This window comes from Melozone crissalis, unplaced genomic scaffold, assembly GCF_028551555.1.
Source record: "Melozone crissalis strain CALT ecotype California unplaced genomic scaffold, PUWL_Pcris_2 ptg000029l_1, whole genome shotgun sequence".
NCBI lineage: Eukaryota > Metazoa > Chordata > Aves > Passeriformes > Passerellidae > Melozone > Melozone crissalis.
Genome location: NW_026535807.1, coordinates 12,747,428 through 12,775,026, shown reverse-complemented (window position 1 = coordinate 12,775,026; position 27,599 = coordinate 12,747,428). Strand labels below are relative to the sequence as shown.

General features: G+C 37.1%; 1 protein-coding gene across 12 annotated transcripts in view; it reads right to left on the bottom strand.

Annotated features, from left to right (window-relative positions):
* Window positions 1-27,599, bottom strand: part of ERC2 (ELKS/RAB6-interacting/CAST family member 2) — a 404,850-nt gene that overhangs the window by 185,294 nt on the left and 191,957 nt on the right. For all 12 annotated transcript variants that reach the window (XR_008483247.1, XR_008483246.1, XR_008483248.1 and 9 more), the window contains one exon: window positions 10,825-10,985. Coding sequence is in view for 1 of the 12 variants with exons in the window: in XM_054280975.1 (XP_054136950.1) it covers window positions 10,825-10,985 (161 nt within the window). In the remaining 11 variants the exon portion in view is untranslated. The remainder of the gene's footprint in view (window positions 1-10,824; window positions 10,986-27,599) is intronic.

Here is a 27,599-nt window from a genome sequence, read left to right as displayed (position 1 = left end):
GATGTCAGATGATGATCTACCCTCCTTCTTGGGTGGCTCCTCTTTAGGTGTTAGGTAATAATCCCTGCATTTTGCTACTGAATTCACACTAGCCCCAACACAAGCTCCTTTAAACCTCATAGACATCAATTGCTTAACTTTTATGTACTGACCACACAGGAAACTTCTCAAGGTAGGCATGGAAGAGATGGATGAAGTTGTCCAGCTCATAGAAAATAATTCACAAGTTAACAAAATGACAGTATTCTGAACTTGGGGGCTTTTAGAATGGGAGTAAATGCTCCTTTTATTTTAAAAGCTCTCCCTATCAACTGTTCTTAACCAGCCTCTGGGACACAGTTTGCCATAACATGCAGACAGGTGACCACAACTACCACAAAGTCCCCTCACACAAAAAACCCCTTCCTTTGGCATTTTCTGCTCAGTACCTATCTCTGCTCCCTAGCCATAATAAAGGCAAGGCCTTTGGAAACCAAAAGAACAAAGTAGCACATTTAATGACTGTCTCTGTTAGACCAATCTACATTTCACCCTCCCACCTAGAAGGTGAGAATCATGGAAGCTGGTTTTCAAACTATGCAAGAACTCTGTTGGGAAGCAGAGAAGAATAATCCATCATAACTGGAATGATTTTAGCAATATGGTCATCATCAAAGTCCTGTGTGGCCTAATTTTGGTCAGAGCTGAATGCAACAATGATAAACTACATGTTTGAGGTGGGAGTGGTTAGAAACTGGGAAGAGTTTAACCACAAAAAAGTATTTTACATTTCTAATCTAAGCCAATAAATCATCATTTCCTCTTCAGCATCTGCACATTTACAAAACTGAAACTAGATGAGTTTTGAGAAAATAATTATTAAATATGAGGGGAAAAAGTATATCAAACCTTTTGCTTGCATCCCCCAATAAAACTTTTAGCACTAAAATATAACACAATAAGCATAGTACTCCTACTAAAATTATGCAAGGTCCTCTACAAAAGTAACATTTCTATTTACCAACAACCATAAAATCTTTCACTAAAGATATTCTATGTAAGTTTGTACTGTCACCCAGCTTTTGTTTCACCCTGAAAAGTTTTTCTATTCAGTGGAAGCCACTTGACCCCAAGGAAGCAAGCCAAGGTGTCCTTTTAAGGTGATGTTTATGCTGAACAAAACAGCTTGACTACAAGACTTAGCACAGACTTATATAATGTACTTTCTTAAACAGGGGTTTTCTTTCCTGAGATACCTTGATACACTGCACAGCAGCATGGACTTAGCTTTGTTCACAATGAGAGAAAATTGAGATGAGCTCATCCTGATTTTCACTGTCATCACATAATTCATGATCTGTTAGTCTCTGCTAAACAGCAACACAGCATTGGAAGGAGAGGCACTGTTCCTTGAAAAGGTAGTGCTTTAGGACATTTTTGTTTGCTAGGTCATGTTTTACCAATTGTATTTGAAAAATTTTCTTTTTGCTGCAATGTTTCTGTATTCACATTGTTCAGATAGTGCTGACAATCATAACATCATGCATGCTTTTATTATTATCTTGTTTATTACAGTGAGGACGGATGGGAACCCGTAATACCTGGCTCTGTACTGATAAAGGGGATGGATCAGTCTGGTCAGGGTCACAATCAGTAATCTAGACACAGTCCAGTGGGAGGGCACAAACACCACCACCACAAGCGTGTCTCCTCCTCCAAAAGCAAATTTTTTACTCATTTCAAGATAGAGGTACGGACCTCTAGGAGGATACATTCTTACAGATGTCATTATATACATTAAATAAAAGAGTAAAAGTTACTAATGGCCTTGCAGGCAGAAGGGTTGCCCTGTGAGCTCACACCTTACAAAGCACAAGAGAAGAACTATCAGTGAACACTCTTGGACAAGAGAGCACAAAACTTCAAGCACACCCTGCACCTTACTACACAAGAGAACACAACTAGAGGGAAGTAAGGAATGGGAATTTGGATGGTTTTCCGCAGCACAGAGAGAAGTACTTGATTTGCTGGGGGCATGGGGAGGACAAAGGAAGCACAGGAAGAAGGAAGCAGTAGATTTACGCTGCAGCACCTTAGGAGTAATGGGAAGGCAGAGAAAGCTAATCAAACCTTTCCCTTCTGCTGATAGGAAAACTGCTTCTGTTTGATTGCTTCTGACTCTGTTCTCTTCTGACCTTATAAGACCTTTTCCTTCCAACAGAAAACATGCATTTCCAAGCACATTTTCTATTCTGCATTTTTATACAATATTAAAGAATAATCCACCAGTTTAATTTAAATTATTCAAACCTTTAATATTTCTTTCCTTCTCCATCTTCAAAGATGTGAGTTTACATTAAGTTCAGCATTATCCCACTGGGGACACCTTCAGCTCATAATTCCTATCATTGAATTGCATGGCCTGAGTCTCAAGTATGCAAGATTTGCCACTTGAAAAAGGGGGAAAAAAAAAAACAAAACCCTGACCCATCATATTTTGAGGCTTAAAATGCAGAAACATCTGCTAGAATCATACTGAGCTGGCTGAGGTTAGGACTATGGGAGCCTGCAGTTGATCAGTGCTGCCCTAGGTGTCACGGAGGCCAATGGGAATTACACTAAGAGGGTTTCAGTAGACAAGGGCGTAATTCAGTCAGCTTTAAAAAAATCCATGAAACAGAAGCCTAACTTTTTCTTTCTTTCTTCTTTTTTTTTACTTTCAGCCTCCTACTCCTTCCTTTCTGACTTTTGAGCCATTTGCTCTTTTGAGTGTATTATCAGAGGTGGAGGCCTCTACATTCCCATGCTGGCTGAGCTTCCAAACAAATACCATCCTATCTAATAATTTTTACCATCATTATTGTTTTACCTAAGAAAAGTATTTTTAAGGTCATTTTAAAATATAGTATATACAGCTTTGTCAAGATCACTAATTGCAGGGTACCATATTTTCTATTCCTTATACTTTCTAGCATTGCAAATGGAGAAATTATGCAATACAAACCAGACAAAAAGTGTTTAATACTTACTAGGTAGCATATTAACTTTTTCTCCTTTATCTAGAAGATTGCTAAACTGCTCAGTAATTTAAATTCAGATAAAAATAACAAATTTAGAAAATTTTAACCCCTAAAGTACTTAAATATAAAAAACAGAAAAGCATTTTAATTTAAAGAGAATGATTTAAAAGGAAAAATAAAATAATGAGAGAATTAAAGGTAATGATTTTCAACTGCAATTGTTTCTTCACATTTTCATTCACATTACAAAAGACTATAATACTCTGCATCTCCACATCCTTCAAGCAGTCTGAAACACCTGTAAACCTGAAACACTGTTAATCCTGGCTGTCTTCTAAGTGGTTAAATCACTAGAGAATGTCATGTAACTGTCATATCTCACTTATAACCTGCACTTTAAACCAATCATTTTGTCACTTACATCATCTTGTAAATCCACTTATCCACAGTAAGGCAACAGAAGACACAAAAGGCCATTCAACGTGTGACCATTGATTTTTCCATATTCCATTAGATGACTCAATAAAACCCATTCTTAAAAATTAAAATGTGTTAGAAATCATCTTATCCCTAGGTGTGTTTGAGTGAAAGTGAGCAATGTGGGAGGAAAGAGCTGATACTACAGATCGAAAATAAATCTCAGGAAGACAGGTCAAGAACAACAATCAATAAACAAGTCCATAAAGAGCCAGCTCTTGTCTATGAATTTGTCTAACCCCTTTTGGGATCAGTTGATGTCTCTGTGGAAGCAAGCTCCAGAAGGTCACCAAGCAACCACTCCACCAAGCAGAACTTCTCCCCTTCAAATCAATCATTGATTCACTTCAGCAAGTGCCTGATACTCCTCATGCTGGGAGATCTGGCTAAACTCTACACCGAGTTTATGCCTTCCTTTCTGAGTCTTCAAACTTCAAACATATCCTCCTCTTCCCCCTGCCTTACCCTCCCCAGACTCCCAAGTCTTTTAAGTACCCCCCTCATAAAGCAGCTGCAGGATCCCCTTGCTCTCTTTACAATTCAGGTCCTGTGGCAAGCACTAAACCAAAAGAAAAATATTGTAAAATGCTTTATTTTGGAAAATTGGATAGGTATTGTAGAATTTCCAATATAAAATGTTTGCTGGAGCACTGACTGCTAATTTTCCATTGAAGCAAGGTACCAGAATGGGTAAAGGACAATGGCAACAAAACTGGAAAACAAAGTGCACTCCTAGGATATAGATTGGTAATGACCACCAAATTCTCTTTCTGCCTGGCAGGTGCCTCAAATCATGTGGATCAAAGGAACCTGAAAGATCACTTCTACAACTAGAGAAAAAATCTTTATGAAATTAAGAAAACAAGCCACACTTGTCTTCTAGCTCAGAAAAGCATGCTTAATTATTAAAACATTAATATGCATTGTCTGGAATATGTGTGAACTCCTGGTTTCCCATCAGACAATGCCTCTGTGACATAAGCACTACCTTTCCATAAAAGAGAGGAAGACATTGTCTCCCTGGAAACACTTGGAAAAGGTTGCTACTGCCCTCTCCCACTGTCTAAAGGGGACAAGAAACAATGGGAGAAGATGCAACTTCCTTTATTTGAATATTGATATTAAAGTAGAGAAAACATAGCCTCTCATACTGGAGTCTGTAAGAAATCCTAAACTGATCTTACTAATCTTCAATAGCAGGTGAAAAACCTTTTTGAAAGTAAATTATGACCTGAAAAGAATAAAATTAAGAAAATAAATTTGTTTCCCATGCTGATGAAATTTCCAAAATTTTGAATCTTAAAGTAAAAAAAAAAAATCAAAGTATACTATACTTTAATCTGAACATAGGAACATCAGTAGCAACTTGGCGACACTCAGATGTCTTTAAGAGAAGCAGTGACAAGTTAACAGCTCACTCATTCTATTCTCACAGAGAGAAACATTTTACTGCTTAGAGCCCCTTCGTTGTTTACAAAAGAAAAACATCTTTTCATTTTAGTCAAGAAAGCTTCTGTTCCAGAGAACAAAGCCTTCGTTTGGCCTTCTCTAATCTTTATGGTGTTTGCAAGTTGGTGTCAGAAGTGTTAGTCAAGGCATGCTGTGTTACAGGTCTGTGGGGCAAAAACAGTCACAAGAGACTTTCCACCCAAGTTAGAAGACCACATTACCATTCTAACTACTTCCTATGGAAGTCACAGTTGTATCAACATCCTGCTGGTTTGTTTGTATTTAACTTGGGATATGACTCTCTACACTCTCAGCATGAATCCTACAATTAAATTGAAGCAGTCCACAGGTTACTAAAAAACAGTCTAGCATTCTGCATTTGAAATGGTACAATTTGAGACAATCAACTTGCTATCTGAACAGCTGCAACAAGTCAAAATAATCTTTCTAATAAAATTATTTTTTAAAGTACATTTCTTCCTGAAAATTATTTTTTCTTTACAGCTATTTATACACATTCTGTTATCTAACCTATTGAGTAAAGAAATGTTAAAGAATTCACGTTACAGAAATAATCATAGAGATCCTTCTCTGTATGTAAGCTGAAATACAGCTGGAAAAGTAGAAAAAAAATTCTTCTTTCAAGATAATACTTTATTAATAATATAAGAAATCTGACCCTTGTGTTTGCTTAAACTTCAAAGAGACTCATTTAATGTCATGTATCCACTACTGCTCATTCAGCCTAGAACTATAACCAAGGTTTGTACTGACTGTTTTTAGAATGTACCAGCATTTCAAAAGGAGCATAAACTAAGCAACACCTTTTAGTTTTAGGTGTTTTAGTGAAACACCTCAGGTTCTAGTGTAGGGAAGAGAACTGATTATCTCTCTTCCTGCTTTTCTTTTGGAAAGATGGGTGCAGGGGAATGTTCTGCCTGGCTGTAACACAGAAAGCAGGCAGGACTGTAGGAAAGGGATCCTTTAAAGTGGTTTAAAGAAGTGAGTTCCACCCATTTCAAAGAGCAGTTCCAACCCTAAATCACTTTGCCAATTTCTCCTACCTTGCAATATTCCTTTCCTCCTCCTTCATGTTTTATGGAAGAAACAAAAAAAAAAAACGAAATTAACGTAAGGACTATATGCAAGTAGAGTCCCTGCAATTTCATCAGGGATTTCTCTGTCAATATGTGTCATGCCTCTGGCCTGTGCTTGCCCTGAACAGGTGAATTGCATACATAATTACTCTGAAACATTCCAGATGCACTGGATTTACTACTCACACAGAGATTTCAGAAGCCCTTTTCACTATTGCTGTACCCGCAGCAATGAGGAAGAAACCACTCTCCTGTGGGTGTCAGAACCTCTTAGAGTTGAGCAATTAGGACATAAATAAAGGCAAACATGTTGAGTTCCCTCCCAGGTGTCAGCTTCAGACAGTGATGGATGGAAAGAGTAATCAGATAATGTAAGGCAGGGACATGAGCTGATTTGTCCAGGTGCTGGAAACACATCTAGATAAGATTCTCTGGACATCCAACAGCTCTTGTCAGAGCTGAAACTCCTGCTGAGCTGCTACACAGATGTGAAATCCCCAACTTCTACTCCAGTAAAATTTATAGATGGAAAAAAGGGGTATGTCTGCAGAAAACCAGATGGATGGTAAACTTTCTTATACTTGTGCCACAAGTACTTCATAAAGCATTTTGACTTCTGTACAAATTCTGACTTTTTAATTTTACATTTTACACAGTCTTCCCCTTAGGCTGTGACCCCTGACTTCCAGAATCCATTCAAAGACCCTCTTCATCCTGCAATATCCTGAAAAGTCCACTTGAAGCCATTTGTGTGCTTTTCCATGCCTGAAGCTCTTGCTCTACAAGGCAGGAGGGCACCAGTCAGACCTGGTGACAGACAAGGGGACAAAGCACGTTCTCCTCCCAGCAGGACAAGCTTCCTCCTCACCCCGTGGAGCTGCTCCTGCCCAAACCATGGTCCTGCACCCAAGACTGGCATCTAGTGGCAAATGCAAGTGCCCTCTCCTTCTCTGGCAGAGCACTGAACCACTGACCCAGCAGCAAAGGGCACTGTGTGTTCAGCACTTGTGCTCAGAGTGGCAGCTGCTGGGACTGAATGCTTGGCAGAAAAAAAAACATTTTATCCCCTTCTTCCCACAACTATTTCATCCCTGACTATACACAGGTGCTTTTAAATGAGTAAATCTATTGAAAAAAAAAATAAAAGCTATTTCCTTCTATTATTTTCAGTGAAAGAACTCCCTTCCTTTAAGTATGGTCACCACGTTTAATTTTATACTGTCACTGTAAGAAAGTTACTGCAAAATCTAATTTAAAGTATATTTTTTGGACAGCACAGTAATGTTCTGGTTTTGTTACTGAATAAAATAACTAGTAGCAGGGTTTTTCTTAGGAGCTCTTTAATGCTTCATTACTAACCATCCAATTTATTTCACATAAGGGAAAATACATTTTCTTCTGGAAATTTGCAGTGAATTTCAGGGCAAAGTCAATTCCAACAAAACTGATTTAGCAATACCCACAGGTGATGGCATGAACTCTATTTAAGGCAAGGAAATTGCCTTTCAAACACTTGGCAAGAATTCCGAAAGCTTCAGAGCAGTGAGTATGCTGAGTTAACAGAGGAAATACTCGGTAATTAACAACTAAATCTCAAAAATTAAGACTTTTCAGATCTTCAGGTCAAAACATGAAGCTCTGTCTTTTGGGGGATGAATCACATGGCCACTCACTGAGTGCAATGTTTGCCACATGTAACTAAGTCACTGAAAGATCATCAAATTAATGCAAAACCACAATGAAATATTTTCTAACCTTGTACTTAATAAATAGAGTAAACATCACAGAAAGTTAATTTAAAGATTTTCAACCAAGAAAATACTTAATTTTGATAAAGTTAGGGGGGAGCTTGGGTGTTGGAGTTTTGGATTTTCTTTTTAACTTTAGAGGTTGCAGTTGAAGATAAAATGCATATAGTTTAAAACTTGAACTTACAAAAAGAGTGACAATCATTTTTATATCTTTTCAACCACATGTCATTAGACTTTCTTTTATGACTTTTGGCTCTCCAGGTCAAACTTTATATTTTCCAAAGGGAAAATAATTTCAACCATTTCTAAAAAGATGATCTGTCCCATGGAGCAAAACCCACTTTCCATGAGGGCAGGCATTTATTTCACATACATATATATAAAAGGCAATTTTAATATTATGTAAATACTCATTTATCTATCTATACAGGTACCTAATTTTGTTACAAGCAGGTTTATGAGTTTGGGAAGGAACCACCACACAGGAAAGGAGATCTGTATGAAAGCACTGTGGTCATGAAAGTATGCTCCACAAATATGGCATTTCTGAAACATCTGACAAACCTCCACCACATCACAGCACTGAAACTTCTCCTACTCTCAATCTCTTCATATTACAAAATGAATAAGCTTTTCTAGGCAAGCCTTGTGAAGTTCACAAGTAGGAGCACAACCTCCTGAGGACTCTCAGAAAACAAAAACAATGTCTGGAAAAAGCAGTCTTAGGATATATCTCCAACTACCATATTTAAAGCTCAGGCCAATGGAAATATTTCTGTGGACGATAAATACATTTCTTAAAAAAAACATTGCCATGGATATTGTCACACTATGTAACAGATTTTTTTGAAGTATCATTTCCTAAAAAATAAAAAGCGCATTGATTTTTGCTTTATGCTCAGACACAGAAAGAGCACAAAGCAACAGGACAATTAGACAAAATGATGGATTTGAACACATGCTGCATTTTACTGTTAACATGTATGCATAACTTCCATTAATGTCAGCATGAGTTATGTGTGCACTGCTATAATAATATGACCATAGCAAAAAAATTTCCTCCAGAACTAATATAGTAATATTTTTAATAGACATTTCAAAAAAAAAAAATTTGGAAATTGACATGAAACTGCAACTTCTTCTTAAAACTTATACCTTCAAATTCTTTAAAATAAACCTTATTTTTTTTCACAATTTGGCATCAAGTTAAGAAATAACTGATTTTATCAAATTACCTTTCATTTAATGGGTACTTATCTTGTTTACAGTTCATAAAAACCAACCAGATAAGAGCAAGACTAGTTTGCTCTCCATTTTTTTTCTAATATTTCGTAAATAACCAAATTTATATGGGCACAAGAAATGACAATTGAAGAAGTTTTCTAAAACAGACAACTGATTGTGGCCAGTAAATTAAGATGCATCTTGACAATGACAGCCAGATGGGCCCAGAATGCAGAGTTATGGTTGGAACTTGATCATAACAGAAGCATAGGAAATCATCATGAACGTTCTTAAACACACACTTCATGCCTATTTAACTGGAAACTCATAGCCAAAAACTGGAATCACTGGATATTGATTTTTTTAAACAACGAATAGAAATTATTGGTCAATTATTCCAATTAATAAGTTACCTTAAAAAACAAATAGGCTCTTTGCTACTGAGTCTTTCACTTCTAATACCACTCACCCAGCCCTCCATTCATAAAATACAACAGCTTTTGTCAAAACAAGTTCTACATCACCAGTTTTTGCCAATCTTGTTTTCCAGATTGTTCTGTGAGGTTTTGTGTACCAAATTTTAAAAGTCACATGAACTGAATTAGAATTTTTCCTCTATTTTTTTAAGCAATTATTAATTATGATTTTTAAAGAATAAAAATCTTATGATTAGGACAAAAGAGAAGGCACTTGAGGAAACAGACCAAAGCACTATACAGAAAATAGATAATGGGCACTGAGCATCTGAGTTATGATGGGACAATTAATATGTACATATAACTTATTTTTTTTTAAATCTTTTTTAATGTATCTATTATAAAATACAATGCCACATAGTATTCTAATTCTAATTCCATTTTTCTGTATGGATGTAGATCTCATTAAAGTCAAAACCAAAAATTCTTTAGATAACTCTGGAAACATTTGTGCTTCCATTACACTGAATTTCTGCACCTGTATTACCTGGCAGACATTCTTAAAATCCACTTTTATAAAACCTTGCTATGTGACTCCATTTCCACTTTGCCTTATTTACAATAACATTATGAAAACCATTCTTTCTGATTATTTCCCTTCCTTTAAAATCAAGGATAACTCTAAAAATTGACCTGAAGTTATATATGGCTTCCACTCTCAAAAAAACTGTTTCAAAATTACAACTGTGAATTTTCTTTGTCGAATGTTAACTACCTAATTATCAGCCTAGCCAAGTCATAGCAGGTTCATCCTTTTTTGCCAATTTTAAAGATAATTTCTGAGCTTTAATGCCCCATAATTATTCTATCTAAAAAACAGATACTTTTTTTTCTTTCCATGGAGGAATTTAGATTTAAATTATATGTCTCTCTTCCTTTTTCATTCTGAACACATACACAGCAGTAAACAGTATGTAAAAATTCTTTGTTAGTTTGGGAGTGTTTTTAACCAATTCAAAGCAACAAGCTTTGCACCATGAATAGAAAATGAATAACTCCCTTCCCTTGCATGTGACACTAGCAGAGATTCCAGCACTGCATTCCCACTGAGAGATGGGGCTTCAGATTTTCAGTTTCTCACAGAAATTATACAGTACTGATACTTTTACTTGCACGCAACAAAGGACAACTTACAAAAATGTTGAGTACTTCTAAAATCAAGACTTTTGCACTTCTGTGCTTGCAAAGGAATTTAAGTGTCTTAAAACTATTAGAAGTCCTTAGATTGAGATTTAAATATATGCAGAGAAAAGCCAAAACATCGAAAGAAACCCCTCAAAACTTTCTCTTATGACAAAAGCAGTTATTTTCTTTTTTTTCCCCTAGAAATTAGAGAAATCAAGATGCTTACTTCATTTCTAGAATTTCTTCAAGCTGTTTCCTTCGCTCTATTCTCAGGTTAGCCAGATGTGCTTCTTTTTCAGCCAGAGACTGCTGTGTTGAGGCAAGACGGGCTTTGGTAGAATCTAATTCTTGTCTGGTCTTCTCCAGTGCATTCATCAGCTCTTCTACCTGAGAGAGAGGACATTTTCAACTCCATATTCTTCACAAGAAGAAAATATTAAATTCATATAAATACAGGGAGGGGAAAAACACACTAAAGGAATTATTTTCTGTAAATGGCTGCTCAAATCGCTTTCCACCATCATAACTGTTTTAAAAACTGACAGTAGTGTTTCAAAACCAAAAAAAACCCTAAAAGTTTCCGTGAATCCATTAGCAATAAACAATATTTATACAAAATAGAGCTAACACCAGAAACCTATTTAACCTGGGCCACTGCCACATACAGATACCATTTATAAATATGTCCTGCACCATTTTTATTATTTAAATTCAGGGTGGTGGTAACTCATCATAGACGTTATTTCAGAAATTGTAAATGTAGCTATGGATGCATGTTTTGATATAAAAGTGTTAATGAAAGTCCAACATTTTTCATGAAGAATGCACACCTTTGCAAAACAGGTTGCCCAGGGAAATTCTAAACTCTCCAGTACTTTAAGTATTTTAAGTATTTTAAGATTTTGATTGAATGAAGCCTGGAGAATCTGATCCAAATTTGAAGCTATTTCTGCTCTGAGTACAGGTTTATAGTGCATTGCCTCTAGTGGTCCCTTCTAATCAAATTATTCTGTCATCCTGAACTTTAAAGGTCTGTAACTGCTCTAATAACAATTAAGTTCTTTTCCTCCTGATAACTGTGAGAAGCTCTGAAGCATGAAGTGCAGGAAAGTTGTGGTGATCCCATTTTGACATAGTGTGGAGAAACCTCATAGAGAAATTTAAAGAATGGAGACAATATAATGACACCTGTCTGGCAGCAGCAGCTTTATTTGTGGGGTGAAGCATATTCTATGAATGGCCTCCAGTAACCAGTATGACAGTGGGATTCGCCCCTCTTCAAATGATACAGTTTACATAAAGTGAAATAGGTTGTTTTTAGTGAGACATAATGATTTGAATAATGAATGTCCTATTTCCTGTATGTTCTTTCTCACCTCCTTTGTCCAAATATCATTATTTTATAAACTAGAAAACACTTCAGGAAGAACATAAAAATGAAATAAAATGGGAAATATTATATATTCCCTTCATCCCTGTTAAGCAAAGCATTTAAACAGTTCATTTTTGCTGTGAATTGAGAAGCCTGACCAAATTCCACAGCGCTCATATCATCAGTGTGGCTACTTCTCCCAAGCTCATGCTCAACTGTTGTTCTCTAAAGCCTCCTAGCAGGCAATCAGTGCTTATAAGCCATTTTTGTTTCAATTCCAATATAGATGGGCTTCTATATAAAAAGTTCAATAAATAATACAAACAAACAATAGAGTTATCATGAATTATAATGAGGACTCACAGCCCATTTGCCAATGCTACACTGATTACTCCTTCCACACCCCCTCAACAAACACTCTAAATCAGATCAATTAAATACTAGAATATGTCTGATATGAATGCAGATCACAATTACCAACAGTATTGAAACTACTGATGTTCAACCTTCCACTCAGAATGTAAAAGCAGTCTAATGGTGATATCAATGAAACAGCAAGGAGAGCAACTCAGGGGACTCTGCAGATGCAGGATTCCACTGAAGAAAGCAAGAAGAAAGATGATGACTTGAGACACCTTCGTAGAAATGACTGTCTAGTGAATGTTCTTAGAAGCAGTAAAGAGAACATCTACTTGAGGGAAATAAAGAAATAAAAAAATTGGGATTGCACTTAAATCCCATGAAAAAAAAAAAAAAGAAATAACAGGCCAGAAGGAAAGAGATCATATTTCTTTAAAAACAGATTCAAATTCTAATATAACACCAGGTACTTTATATTCTGCTTTAGTGCAAGAACATAGACCCATGCTGTCTCCAACAATGACAAGACTCAACTACTAAAACACAGGACATTTCTAACTGTTTTATGGGTTATTTCTTAGACTTTTCCTTGTACCATTTAAAAACTGCATCTAGTTTCTGCTGAGCATCCACCCTATCACTTAATTCCAGAAAACAGAGCTTATTGAAAACTGTAGTAGGATCAGAACAGGAAAGTCATTAATTCAAACAGACTCCAGCTTTGAGACAGTATCTTTAAACACCAAGACACTCCCCACTTGCAGATTTGTTGGGCAAATGAGAATGTAAAATGTAGAATTCTTGAACTTCTGTATTTTTAGTATCATTGTGCTCCCTTTCCATGTTCTCAATTTGGTACCCAACCTGATGATTGACTGAATCCTCACCCAAGTTCATATCACATAATTTACATTTCAAAACATTTAAGAGAATTAAAGACTTGTGGAAAGCAAAGCTGTGGATTTGTTAATGTCTATTAGTAACACACTCTTACATTGCCAGACAAAGGAGATCAAAGTTTAAAACAAAAGGGGAAAAAACCTTCAAAACTTAAATCTGAAAACTTTTTCAAACCACAAATCATTAACACGTGTTGACTTGAAAGTTTTATTTGCATTTACACTTTCAACACAGTATTTGCCAGCTAGTTCTTCCTTCATTTTTCAAATATGACCCAAGTTTGTGGCTGCACGTTTTCCTAGTTAACTGTCCTACTAACACCTACAGCCAAATTCAACTGGCAGGCATGTGCACAAGAAACTGATTTTTTTTTAAATCTATTCCTATCAAATGTAAACGTGTGAATGTTGAAGTTGCACAAACAACCCTCTCATCATGTTAATTATATAGCTATAGAAGATGCTTTACAAGGGAAAATTAACTTTAGCCACTGAAGGCAGTATTAGAGATGAAAATTTTGGTTTCAGGCAATCTCCCTGTCCCAGCTCAGCAGCACCACCTGGCAGGGGCAGAGGCACTGGGGGCAGTTCCCACCTGGAAGCTGCTCCCTTTTCCCAGCCCTATCCCTCAGTGTAAATGCTCCTAATCACAAACCCAGCATGGTTTGAATTCCCAGGAATACAAGTTTTCGAAGAGTGAGAACCTCAGTGCATGCACTTAGCTCAGGAATACTCTCTGCCCTGAATATGTTATTAGCTGGGTTTTCTTCCCTTTTGCAAGACAATGGCCTCATTTTTATCCTTTGCATTCTGTAATAAAAGCTTATTTTTTTTTTCATACTTTCTGAAAGAGCTTAACTGACTTCGGCACTTTGAGGATTTTATTAAAATCTGCACTAGAATTAAGTTTGCATTTCAGAATGGCAGAAACCCAGCAAACTAAACTACAGTAATTGTTTCTTAGTTTAGAGTCTATTTCCAGTGAACACTTTCTATTTGTACTGCAGCTTCACATTTTTAAGTGCTATCAGCAGTGTTTCACACCAAGATAAGAAAAAAATGAACGTGGCTGAAGAATACATCTGTGCTACCAGATTCTGCAAATTAAAGGAGGTTAGAGTTCAAATGAATGACAGTTTATTAAAAATGCCCTGGAGCATTCTTAATTCCAGATTGGATTCGGCTCAGTACAGCTCAGGCTAACATAATACTGCTCCAGTTTGTGGGAATGAGGAGGGGGAGGGACAATTGCATGTTTTCTCAGTTCAACATATTTCTGCAGGATGACGAAGAGCTGGCAACATTCCAGCAGTCAAGGTTAGTATGGTTAGTACTACTACCTTTAAAGGGTTGGAACTTCATTTTGGCAACAATATTGGTGATAAATACAAGAGTTTTGAATTTCCCTGACTTTTTCAAGCATCAGTAGCTACACAAGAATTTCATACCTATTTTATTTTAGAACCTAATCTTGTTTTAGCACACAGATCATTTATGAATTTTATGGAGTAAAAGGAAATAAAGAAATCCATCTATTTAAAGATTCTTTTACTTTAATATTAAAATATTAACCATTAAATTTTTAAAAGTTTAACAAACAATTACATTCATTCAATAAAGCTGGATGCATTTTGATAATAAGTCGTTCAGTGTAAGAATCCATCCAGTTGTTTTGAAAGGGTTGGGTTTTTTTCCATTTCCTAAGGAAATGCCTTTTTTTCTCTACACCAAGTTACACACTACATAAATCTCAGTTATCTCCAGCTCTGTGAAGATTATTTTAATAAAAATAATATTTGGGGGTTTTCCCCTTAGATTAAGCATGAGATTGTAAAAAAGGAAAGACTAATCCTCAAACTTTCTCTTTGTGGCTTTCCAACAATTTTATTCTGTCACTGGCCTAAGCGGACATAGAAAACACATTCACAGAGATGAGGGAAAACAGATAAAAGCTGGAATTTGTACACACCAAATATCCACCTACCAGCTCTTTTGACTCTCAGCCTTTGCCATGAACACATTGCCCATGCCTCACACAGTGAAGGTGAGTGCCAGGATGCTGTGCCAGCAGCTGCTGGCCATGCAGGGAACCACTTTATGTCATGGCTAATTCAATTATTCACCTACAGGAGGGCCAGCACCAGTCATGTGGACCTACTGCTTTTCAAACTGCCAGTGCTGTCCTGCAGGATGGTTTGTAAATACCTTGGTTCCTTTCTGTTTGTAACACAAATTTCCCCAGTATGCAACTGCCTCAACAGTTTCATTACAAAAGTGTTTTTCACAAAATAAACAGACATAGCAAAGTGTCATCCTGAGCTTTGCAAGACATGGAAATAAACTCTTTGTCACCCTCCCCTCTACTCTCTTCCCATCCCATTTGTCATCCATAGACAAATTCCTCACCTCTGACTTCCATCACAGTTCTTAAAGCCAGGAAACAGGTCTAACAAGACCAGGACAGTTCTGGAGGCTGATGCTCCTGAGCCTTGCCAAACAAAGAAATTAGACACATGCTGTATCTCACAACTTTGGAAATTGTCAGAGAAAGGTAACCATACTGTAGAATGCATAAAAGCTTTAAAATAAACATCATAAGTGAAGGATTTGACAGAATATTAAGCAGTATTTATAAACTCCAGGTTGGTTTTCCAACTCATAAAAGACTAGACACGTAGGGCCAGTGACATCAGCCAGCAATGCAGTGGCAGTCCAACACCAAGCACCAGAAACACTGCAGCAGCAGTCTCCAGGGCAGGGCCATATCCTTAGGAACACAACAGCACAATTACCAAATGGGATGCCATGCTGCAGAATTTGACATGAAAAACCTCACTGAGATTACTTCAGTACCAAAAGCAGGATTTAAAGTATTTTAATCCTCCTGCTAAAAGCTATGTTAAGAACACAAGGTTTTTGCTTTATTCAGATAAAGAAGAGACACAACACAGAGAGGGCACATATTTCCCTTCCAGACCTGCAGGGACCACAGGCAGGGAGAGAAGGTTGTTTACTTTCCTGACTATTACCTTGCTGGCTGTCACTTGGTGGTTACCAGTGGGATCAGTTACTTTTTCTAAGCCTCATTAATTCAACAAAATATAGAACCACAACAATATCATTCTTTGATTCATTATCTGTGATTGGGTTTTCCTCTTAATATGGTGATTTCACCTATAAGTGAAAAACATAATTAAATAATTTTGGAAAATACTGGTCATAATCACTTAAATAGAGTGAATTTTTGAACTAGTTAAAAAGCCAAGCCAAACCAAACCAACAACTGAAAGCAACACTTTTTTTTATTAAATCAAACAAAATTATGATCTAAATAGCAGTAACTTTTGTGCTCTAGGGTCATGCTCTTAGATGAAAACAAAAGCTATTCTCAAGTACAAAGAAAAAGGATGCTTCCCCTGCTGTCCCAGGAATACTGTCATCTATTTCAACACTTCATCTTGTGAAACACAACTGGCCCCCAGTTACAGTATTCAGCTAAAATACACTATACAACAACCCACTGACAAAATGTGACTGTGACCCTCAGGAAAACTGAAAAGGATGGTCAAGAGAACAGAGTACTCCTCTCAGATGCAGTGGGAATGTTTTGTCCCAAATAGAAGCTCCTTCATCAACAGCAAAACACTATTATATATATGATGAAGTAAATAACGTCACATTCTGATATTTTAAGGCTATATGCAAGAATCAGTCAAAAGAAAAGTTCTTTTTCCAAGGCAAATATCATGCTGACAAAGCCTAATTCTAATTCACACTTGGCCCCATTCAACTCATTCACCCATTCATGCACCGTGATGGAAACAAGACCAAGCACCTGAGAAGCTGTGCAAGTCCATTTTTAAAGAGAAGAAAAAAAAAGTATCCTTTCATTTTTGCTTTTACTTTGAAAATTAGTTATTTCACTGATATGCCTTGTTAATTTTCTCCCCTTTTCAAATGTGCTTCATCTGAGCAAGTCTATGTTCTTTTTAATCAGCTGGTAGCCTTAGCTCTGCTCTTACACTTGCTTGATACTGACCAAACCTAATTACAAAGGTAGCACGAAAAGTGTTTTAGAGCTGTGCAAGTGAAAGCAAATTTGATATAATGTATTGATAAATTACAGAGCTCAATCTAATGTTTTCAGAAGAATAAAAGTAAAGTAAATTGAGTTGACTATTGAACATATGCTGATTTCAGTAGGACACTCAATTGTCCTACAGGACATTATATCTGGAAGAGAACCCTTATGGGCTGAAAACAATTAGGCTGTGTGATTTTGGTGTTGAGTCCTTTCAGATAAACCATGCAAGCAGAGCAGAGCAATTCTTTAGCTGGTGTTAGAGCCCAGCGCTGTCAGAGCGGCCTCCCTGGTTAATGTCAATAGCACTGCGTATAAAAGTGACTAAAGTGTGTACAAATGTTGATCTTTGGAGAAGGCATGCCTAGAATCATGCACACATCTACTATTTCATCCACCAGGTCAGCTTCTGGGAGAGAGGGCAAATTGGGAGTTTTCTTGCCAAAAAGTTGATTCGTAGCACGCTTGTTAGGTTACAGTGCACAAAAGCTGTTTCCCCACTGCTTTTAAGCCCTAATCCCAGTATATTATTAAAGTTAGAAATGCTTCCTTAGAATGTATCCAAACACAGCAGGGATTCACATGCTGTGTGTAAAGTCTTACTGCAAACGTAGCTTATGTAAGTAAGAGATTTTCCACACCCTGAATCATGCCTACATGTTGTGAAATAGCAAGTAAAACTTATTAAAGTGAAAATATTATTGTATGAAAATACTTGAATAATTTTATGTGAGGAATCCCAGAAAAAACAATTTCCTAACGAGGTTTGACACAATGAATATTAATAAATAATATTAGTAGGCAGCAATATAAAGATTCATGTAACTGATTGGAAGATATAGCTTCTACAGCAAGAATTTCATGCCATCTTTTAAAGTTCCTGTGACTACTGAATGCCCAAGGAAGACATATCTGTGGTCTTCTGGTCTTCTCTTAAGACAGAAAATATTGCCCTGTTTACTTAATCCTAGAGCATTTTTGCTATAAAATTATTTATGTAATATTTTATTGGCTTGGCATACATAAAGAAGTCAGTGGCATGGACACGCTATCTCCTTAAAAACTAAAATTATCTCCTATTGTTTATAGTGCAATATCAACTGTATCAATAATTTTAGGAAAAGTCAAGTATGTCTATATTGAAAAAACCAAGTTTTAGCTCTGGCACACCCAGTTACAGATAACTCTTAATAAGAAAAAAATTAATACTTGGCATAGCAATTGATAGTTACAACCTGACTCAAATTTATTCAAAGCCATGAGGAAAGTACTGGAGAACACAAGGATCAGAACTACAAACAGTTGGCTAATTCAATTTTTTCAGATACAGCAACACAAGTTTACTCATAGGGCAATATAATAATTAAAAATTAAGCAACTAAAAACAGCTTTAGAGAGTCACTTCAGGAAGAGACCAGTCAATAGGAACAGAACTGAAGTGCTTATGAGGCTGTCCAGGGTAGGGCAGCCCATGGGACAGTCAGGGAGGCCTGAGGGGACAACAAAATGTCTGACAACTGGACTCCATTATTAACACATGATAAGCCAGGAATGATCACGACAGAACAAAAATATCAACCCAGAATTTGTCAACAGGAATTCCTCCATGAAGGCAGTTCACAATCAGCTTGTGAGAATCAGCATTCTCTAAAGAGAAATTCTGCTCAAACTGCAGCTCTCTGTCAATGAAACTCTCTCCACAGCTACTGCACAGGAATAATCTCTCAGGGTACATCAGTGCCAGACCACAGTGCCTCCCTCAACCAACACAGGAGAGAGAACTTCCCTGCCTGTGGGAGAAGCAGGGCTCCAGGGGCAGGATGCTGAGCTGAATTCAACAACAGCCCCAGGAAACAGAACTTGTGTAAGAAGGGAGCCAGATGGGAGGTGGTGGCACAGGCTCAGCTGCCTCTGGAAGCAGCACTGCCAGCACTTGGCAAAAGCCAAGGGCAGGCACAGAGCCCTTCAATGCCTCCACAGCGCTGCAGCCACACCAGCTCAGGAGGAAACTGCAGCAACTGCTCAGCTCCTTACACACAACTGCACAGCCACACGAATGCTGCAAAGGTGCAAAGAGACAGACTGTGCACCATTCTGCACACATGCATCATGCAGAAAAGAAACTCTCTAAGAATACTCTGACCACAGAGGTGGGAGAGGAAAATCAGATGGGGGAGAGAACACTGACAAGTGTGGGAAGATAGCCCAAGAAATACCATCCTTCCAAAACTGAACAATAACTATTGGAAGGAAAAGGAAGTAAAAGACTTCAGAACAATGGTTTTATACCAAGTTAGCTCCTGGAAAGTTCATCTCAATCTCTTTGGGAAAATTAGGCAGTAGTTCACATTTTTGGGAAAAACAAAGATGCTGAATTATAGAACTTGCACTTTTCCAAGCCACATTGTCTAACTATTACTAAATCAAAACAAATTTCAGTGAGTATACCCCAGTGAAGAAAAATAACTACCACTTAAAACTTTGCCTTATCTACAAAGAAAACAAATATTTCAATTCTGCCACATCAGTTTGTGAGAATTTGGAACAAGCATAAAAATGCAATACTGCAACTCAATGTTGTAAAAACTAAACTTTTTTTGTCTCCTAGCTAACGATATACCAGCCAAATACACTTCCACACTTCCACTAGGTGATAGATTTTGTTTTGCTAGACTGTAAAAGGAGAACAGAAGGTTATAATATTTATATCGCTCTTCACCTTATTACTGGGCTCTTCCATAGGATCTACCAGGTACAAGAAAATACAAGAAAGAGGCAGCAGAAAATAGTACTTCATTCTCTGAAAGTTGAAATATTCTAACAGATCTTTGTCACAGCACATGCGGCAGTCAAGAGGGACACGAGTATCACCACACAGTTCCAGAAGGCTTTAAACATCCACCCATACACAGAAGCACCTCACCTCATCAGAAAGCTTCAGGTGTCTGCACATACACAGTAGCAACCTACCACTTCAGGAGGCTGCAAGCATCTGCCCTTCTTGTTCTTCAGCCCAGCCTTTTATCCCCTCCTGTTGATGCCCTACACCTGTGTGCCCTCTGCTCCCTTTGGTGGTTGGGCACTGCCCTGGGCACTCCACGGCTCGTTACCTTCAATTCTGCTCACCTGCTGCTCACAGCTGTGCCCAATTGAGGATGATGAGGCTCAGCCCCACTCTCAATTACCACAAACTGTGTGCCTACAGATCTTCCCTATGGAAGTTCATTGATTTCCCACATCTTAGGAAGCAGTTATTGCTCTGCCTGGGTTATATGCTTAAAGCCTTGGGCAAGGCAGCTTTTCTCACTCAGTGATTATAAGCATTTTTTGCCATGTGCTAGAGTAAATAGTGAAGAGGAGCAGTTATCAGTATTTAAGTTGAGCATTTGTGCTTCCTAAATTGCACTTTACAGTACATTACAAAGGGAAGCCTTATGCAAGGCAGTCTTATAAGATGCAGGAATTCTTTATGAAGAAATTTTCTGTAGAAATAAAATTATGATTCAGTTAATAAGAAGAAACCCAAGAGAAATTGTATTCTAAAGCCTTTGCCTGGACTATAATAATTCTTCTGTGGAATTTACTAAAGGTTTTACTATTGTAACTCCTCTTGTATGGGCATTATTTAGATACCAAAGTAATGGGCTTTTTAAGTAAGGCTTATATAAAAATATAAGTTTCATACAGCTATGTATTTTTTAGGCAAAATATATTAAACAAACTTTGATGAGAATAATAGTATTTCTAACCAGATGTAAAAAGAAAAAGTAGTCACGGAATCTTTAACTAACATAAACTGCCTTTTATTCCTCATCTAAGTGTTTTGTTTTCCTTTTAAGTCTCTCAAGTCTCTTCCCACATGAGGCAACATTCAGGAGAGTATAAACAGAAAACATGCAGATCTACAAGTTGATATTATTCACTTTGTTTTGAGGCAAAATGTTCAGACTGCAAGCTAAGTGGCAGGACTTACAAAACTTACAGATGGGAGGATTAAACTGGCCTTGATGAGAGCTTTATTTTGGATCTGCCTGACCTTTCCTCTAAACTAACTCACTTGTCACTGCTCATATGCTGTATAATAACTCTCTTGAGGACATATATTTTATTATGTTTATATCCCTCTCTTCCAAAGGCAGGCTTGGTTTTGGAGAATAGAGATGACTACATATGCATCAAGTTGTGCATTTGAAGGATTTTTTAAGATCTAGAGTCTATGCATGGAGCACACAATCCCACAAGTGAGGATACATTATAACTATATTAGAGTGCATTTGCAAACATACAAATTTAAACTGTATTTATAAACTAATCCTTCTTTTCTTTTCCAACTTTGTACAGGCCTTTGTCTCACAGAAAAACTTTATTACAGACATCTCTGCTATACCCAGCAGTCCTTAAAGGAATCACATTTATATTTCACTTGTGCAAGCAGAACTTCTAATACAAACCCAAAAGATTGTTAGATTTGTAATGCATTAAAGAAGTAGCTATGCAGTATGAACTAAGATGTCAGTTTTTAAAGGCAGAGAAGCTTTTCCATCCATTTCAAGATGCCTGACACTGCATATATTCCATTTCAGATGGGCTACTCATTCCCTCAAATTTGCTCCAGTACCCGCTACAGTAAAATAAATTTACATTGTACTGACGTGTTTGAAGAAATATTGTCTCCAAAATGTTCAGCAAAGAAAATTTTATTCTTTCATCTACAGCCCAACAAAAGCAGTAACCCAAATAATATAACTGTGTGCTCACAACATACACTTTCAGTTAGAAAACTGCCTACAATGGCTGAAATTAGGCACACAGGACTGTTGGAAGCATGTCATACAGTTATTTTATTCTTTGTATTTCCAATCAGACGCAAATATTTTTAAAATGTTTGGGAATGAGGATAGTCTAAATATAATATATTTCTAGTGGAAATAACATTTGTTCCATTTAGGCCTCAGATACTGCTGATGGCAGAACAAGATTGGAATGTGTAGATAATTATCTTTCAGGCTAGTCAACAGCTAGAAGGCCTTCACAATATCACCTTTAAGATCAAGCCAAGACATTCCAGTCTGAATCAAGGTTTATTTATTAAAGGATTTAGCACTTTTAGATCCAATATTGCCTGGAAGACCACCAATTTCCATTTCCAAATATCTAATTTCTCCAGTTTCTTGGTGCATGCATAAGAGCTTCAAAATCACTTCAGTGAGCACACACATATGCACATAAATGACATCTAAATTCTTTCCCCTCTCTAAGATGAATTCCACAGGAAACACCTACTAAGCAAAATCTCCACAGAGAAAGAGCTATAGGAGCTTTCAACAATTCTCATTCCTTTAGGCAACACAGTTTAGACAACTGCAGGGGTTTTTTTAGTGAAAGATTTTGGATTTTTCTTGATCTTGATTGCTATAAGGGATGCTAAGAAAAATGATGTTGCAAGCATGTAAGATATACTTTGAATATTTTCTTATCCAGGAAAAGAGCTTGACACTTAAAACTTAAGTGTTTACTTCTTTTTCCTTTTAAGAAACACTGTTTACAATGAGTAAATAAAATTATTTTTCAAAAGTAAAGATCAGCAATTCTCTTGTTCTAAGTTGGTTTTTTCAGTCTGAGGTCTTTTTCTGCACTGGTGCCACTTATCTAAAATCTACTGTTCATGACACGATCAAAAGTTACAGTTTATAATACAACATCTGTTTTGCAAATTCATAGCATAATCTTACAGAGGGTCTCTATAAATGAACAAAAAAGATATATAGCCTTTCTACATATAACAGATTTGGTCAACAAAAAACCTAAATAATCACAGTATGATCCTGGTTATCCAAACTTCCCTGCTGTTCATGTCTTCCTGTCCAACAGTGACTCCTCATAATACAAACCCTGAGTCCCCCGGATAAATGGGGTGTGATACAACTTGTTTGAATAAGTGCTCTCCTACTGTACTGCATTATGAATATAGTTTAATCTGTCCTGGTACTTGATGTAATGTTATACAACATTCCAACTCAAGAGCAGGGAAAATTAGCCATCACCAGAGAGCAACCCTCAGTGCTACAAATGCAAATTAACATGAGTTAATATAAATAATAATGCTATTGACTTACTATATTATTCTAATACTACAAATCAGCTAGTGTTTCAGAGTCAAAAAGCCAAAATACTGGCAAAGAATGCTTAAAAAAGTTTGGTTTGTTTTTTGAAGAAAGAAAAGATAAGAGCATCTACTTTTCAAAGACAGTATTTTTTGTATGTCTCTCCTTCACTTTAATTAAGCAGAGTTAGTAATTAAGCTGACAAAGGGAGGCCCAGAAGATAAGAGACTTCCCAAACCAAATAACATAAGTTTCCTAAACATAGGAAAGAAGATTCAAGTTCCTTATCTAAAAGAAACCTTCTTCCCTGCCCTCTGCCTTCTCCAAATAGCATTTCCATTTTTCAAAAAGAAAAAAATGCCAATTAGATGCTCTGTCAGGAAGATATATTCTTCTCACTGCCTGTTGCTTCAGTAGGACAGAAGTAGTAGAGTTAATAAGGATAGCAATTCACTATTATTTTTACTTCACACTTAATTTTACTATGATTTTTCATTGTAATTATAAATTAAAACCATTTTCCTACTCCCAGCACAAGCTAATGTTAAAAGCCCACATGGTCCCATATACACTGTAATATCTAAAATGAAAGTCTTGAAAAAACAAAGAACTGAACCAAAGCTAAACGCATTGCTGTCTTTACCAGAGAAGTCAACGCAGAAATAAACACAACTGTTCATGAGAAAGATATTAGAAGCAATAAATTTTCTAGTGATGAGTGTTTTTAGGTGTATAATTTATGTGTGCACTCACTGGTGGCATGACCAGAAACACAGATACCACAGAATGAAAAGGAGAAAAAATAGGGGAAAGTAGAAGATACGGATATATGCTCTACTAGGCTGCTAAAAAAATAGCCAACTTATATGAAAGACTAGATTGTGACATATTTTCACAAAAGCAAAAACAAAAACGAGCGTTGTTGACTCAAGAATGAACGTTGGCAGGAAGCTGCCATTAGGTCTTCTATAGTTTACACTATATTTTTTCCTTCCAGACGCTGCCAGTGGGAGGTTTTAAAGCATAATGATATACTGAGGAACTTATGACAAGCATGTCCAAACAAAGTAAAACATATTTTTCACAAAACAGTAAACTCTGATAGCTTTAAATCCATGGAGCCAGAGGTAGCCTGAAGACTAATTACAGCAGACTTGTTAACTTGTAAAACCTGTTTAAGGTATTTAGGTATCCTTGACTTTTTTCCAGAAAATATTCTTCTAGCAGGAAGTTACTTATAAAACAACAAAGCTGAAATAGGAAAGATGTTTTTCATACCCAAAAAAGCTTAATAGTAATAGGTTTAAGAGCTTCATAGCAGCAAAAATAGCATCAATTAGAAAATGTATCAGACATTACAGTCAAAAGAATTTTAAAGGATGGAGCAGGTGTAAAACTTGAATAGTTTTTTATTCCTGGAAGTCTTTTCTAAGTTATACTTAGGGTTTGTCATGTACTTATGTCTAGGTATATTTAAATGTCTTGTGTAAATGGAGGTCACTGCTGTAATTTTCATTGTACAATCACATGACTAAGCACCATAAAACTCTAAGAACAGGAAAAACCTTTTTCACATATTAAAACAAATTTATCTGAGCCTGCAAAGAATAAAAAGATTGCTGAAGAAGAACCAAAAGTATGTTAAAATAATATTGGTGGGAAAGACAAATATTTTCGTTCTTTAATTGCAATTTAAATGCAAACTGGACCCATGGAAAATAAAGTCAAATCAGTATCTTAGAAGTATCCTGCCACTTTCAGACAGAGAAGATGAAGTATAAAACATTTCTCTCGATATACAATCCAGTCCCAAATCTATGCCATAGACTCAGCCACAACCATTGGCGCATGAGGAGGAGTGCTGACTATGTGCGCTATGGTGACTTTCCCCCTTATTTCCTAATATAAGGAATTAATATTTCTTTAATTCTTATAGACCCCAAGAGGGAATTAAAGAAGTCATAAGAAGTCACAGGAATCGTGATGTTGCTTTTTTTTTTTTTTTTTAGAGCTGTAATTCAATTCTCAGCAGTGTCTTGTGAGAACAAAGACAATCTCTGGGCATATTTACATGGCACTTGTAGTCACAAGCTGAAATTTAGTTGTTTGTTCATGTTCTTCAGTGATCCTAAGGAAATAATGAACAGGTTCAGCAATACTCAGACACAACACATCTACTCTGCCTAATATCTAGCACATAACTTCTCTCAGAAATAAAAGGGCACACTAGAAGCCAGGGCCTTGAGATAGCTGGTTAAGGGATCAGGGGCACAAGTGGCTTTCCCCAGGGCTCCATATCAGTGCCAGTTCCATCAATGAACATGGTGAGGGGATCCAGGGCACCCACAGTACATTTACAGATGGCTCCAAGCTGGATGGGAGTGCTGATCTGCTGGAGGGTAGGAGAGCTCTGAGGGATCTGGACAGGCTGGGTCCATGGGCCAAGGCCAGTGGTGTGAGGTTCAACAAAGTAAAATGATGGGTCTTGCACTTGGGTCACAACAGCCCCACACAGCACTCCAGGCTTGGGGGCAGAGTGGCTGGAAAGTTGCCCATTGGAAAAGGATCTGGAGATGTTGGTTGACAGAGGCTGAACATGAGCTCAGGTGGCCAAGAAGGCCAGTGGCATCCTGGCAGTATCAGTGACAGTGTGGCCAGCAGGACCAGGGCAGTGATTGTCCCCCTGTCCTGGGCACTGCTGAGGCCACAGCTCAAATCCTGGGTTCAGTTTTGGGCCCCTCAGTACACAAAGACATTGAGGGGCTGGAGTGTGTCCAGAGAAGGGCAAGGGAGCTGGGAAGGGGCAGGAGCACAAGTGTGATGAGGAGCAGCTGAGTGAGCTGGGGGTGTTTATACTGGAGAAAAGAAGGCCAAAGGGAACCTTTTCACTCTACAACACCTGAAACAAGATTGTAGTGAGGTGGGTTGGTCTCTCCTTCAATTTAACAAGTGAGAGGACAAGAGGAAACCAGGAGAGGTTTAGATTGGATATGAGGAAAAAATTTTTCACCAAAAGCACTGTCAAGCACTGGGATGGGCTTCCCAGTGCAGTGGCGGAGTCACCCTCCCTGAAGGTGTTTAAAACCATGTAGCTGTGGCACTCACACGGGTCAGTGATGGCCTTGGCAGTGCTGGGTCAACAGTGATCTTCGAGGTCTTTTCCAACCTAAATGATATTATGATTCTCTGACATGGGATAGACAAATAGTCTTGATATGACAGCCATAAAATAATACTAGGACCAGGTATTATTTTAGGTAATTAACTGTATTTTTCAGCTACTCCTCTCACACTTAGTCCTAAATGTACTGATGGCCTAACACTTACATTCCACATGTATAATTCAGAGTTTAGTCCGTAAATTCTCTCAAGTCATTCTTCTGCTATTACTGAAGTACTTCTTTAAATACATATTGACTAATCTATGGTTTCATACATCAAGTAGACTATTTTTCATATACAGACTTAAATCTGGCTTTAAAAACTGTACGATGAATTGTAAAAACAGTTTAAAGTTATGATTGGCTGATAAAGTGAAACTCTACTCCATTTCACTTGGATTAGTGTGCAGCTGCAAGATATAAATTCTGTGTGAGAAACAGTACATTTTTTAATGCTCTTTGAATTATCATGTTTTTGCAAAATGAAAGACAACTGGTTTCATATGCAGGTAAGAAATATTGGCATAAGGAATCTTATTTGATTTTAACTGAGTCATGTTGCCAGAATGCATGAAACAGCTGCATGAGCTGAGTATCTGCCTGAGGCTACAACTATATTTCCCCCATCTTTTACCACCTGTCTGTGCAAAAGTTACGGGATGCTGGTAGATATCAAACACCACTGGGATCATTAACTATCATAATTATGAAATGGATTCTCCACTATCCTATTCCCTTTTCATGTCCAAGTATTTTTCCTAGATGAGACAGCATTATCCCTTTTATTCGAAAACTTTTAAAACAATGTTGTGAATAAACTCACAAACAAAATTACTAAAGCTATACTGAAAGAGTCAGGCTTGTTTCTATTAAGTTTGCTCTCTTTGGCACATCTGTAAATTTATTAAATGATTATGCCAAGACCACCAAAAGTCTCTTTTACATCATTCTTTAGCCAAGGGCAGCACTGATCCAATAGTACAATTAACACTGGGATGTTTTCATACTAACTAGAAATAGGCAA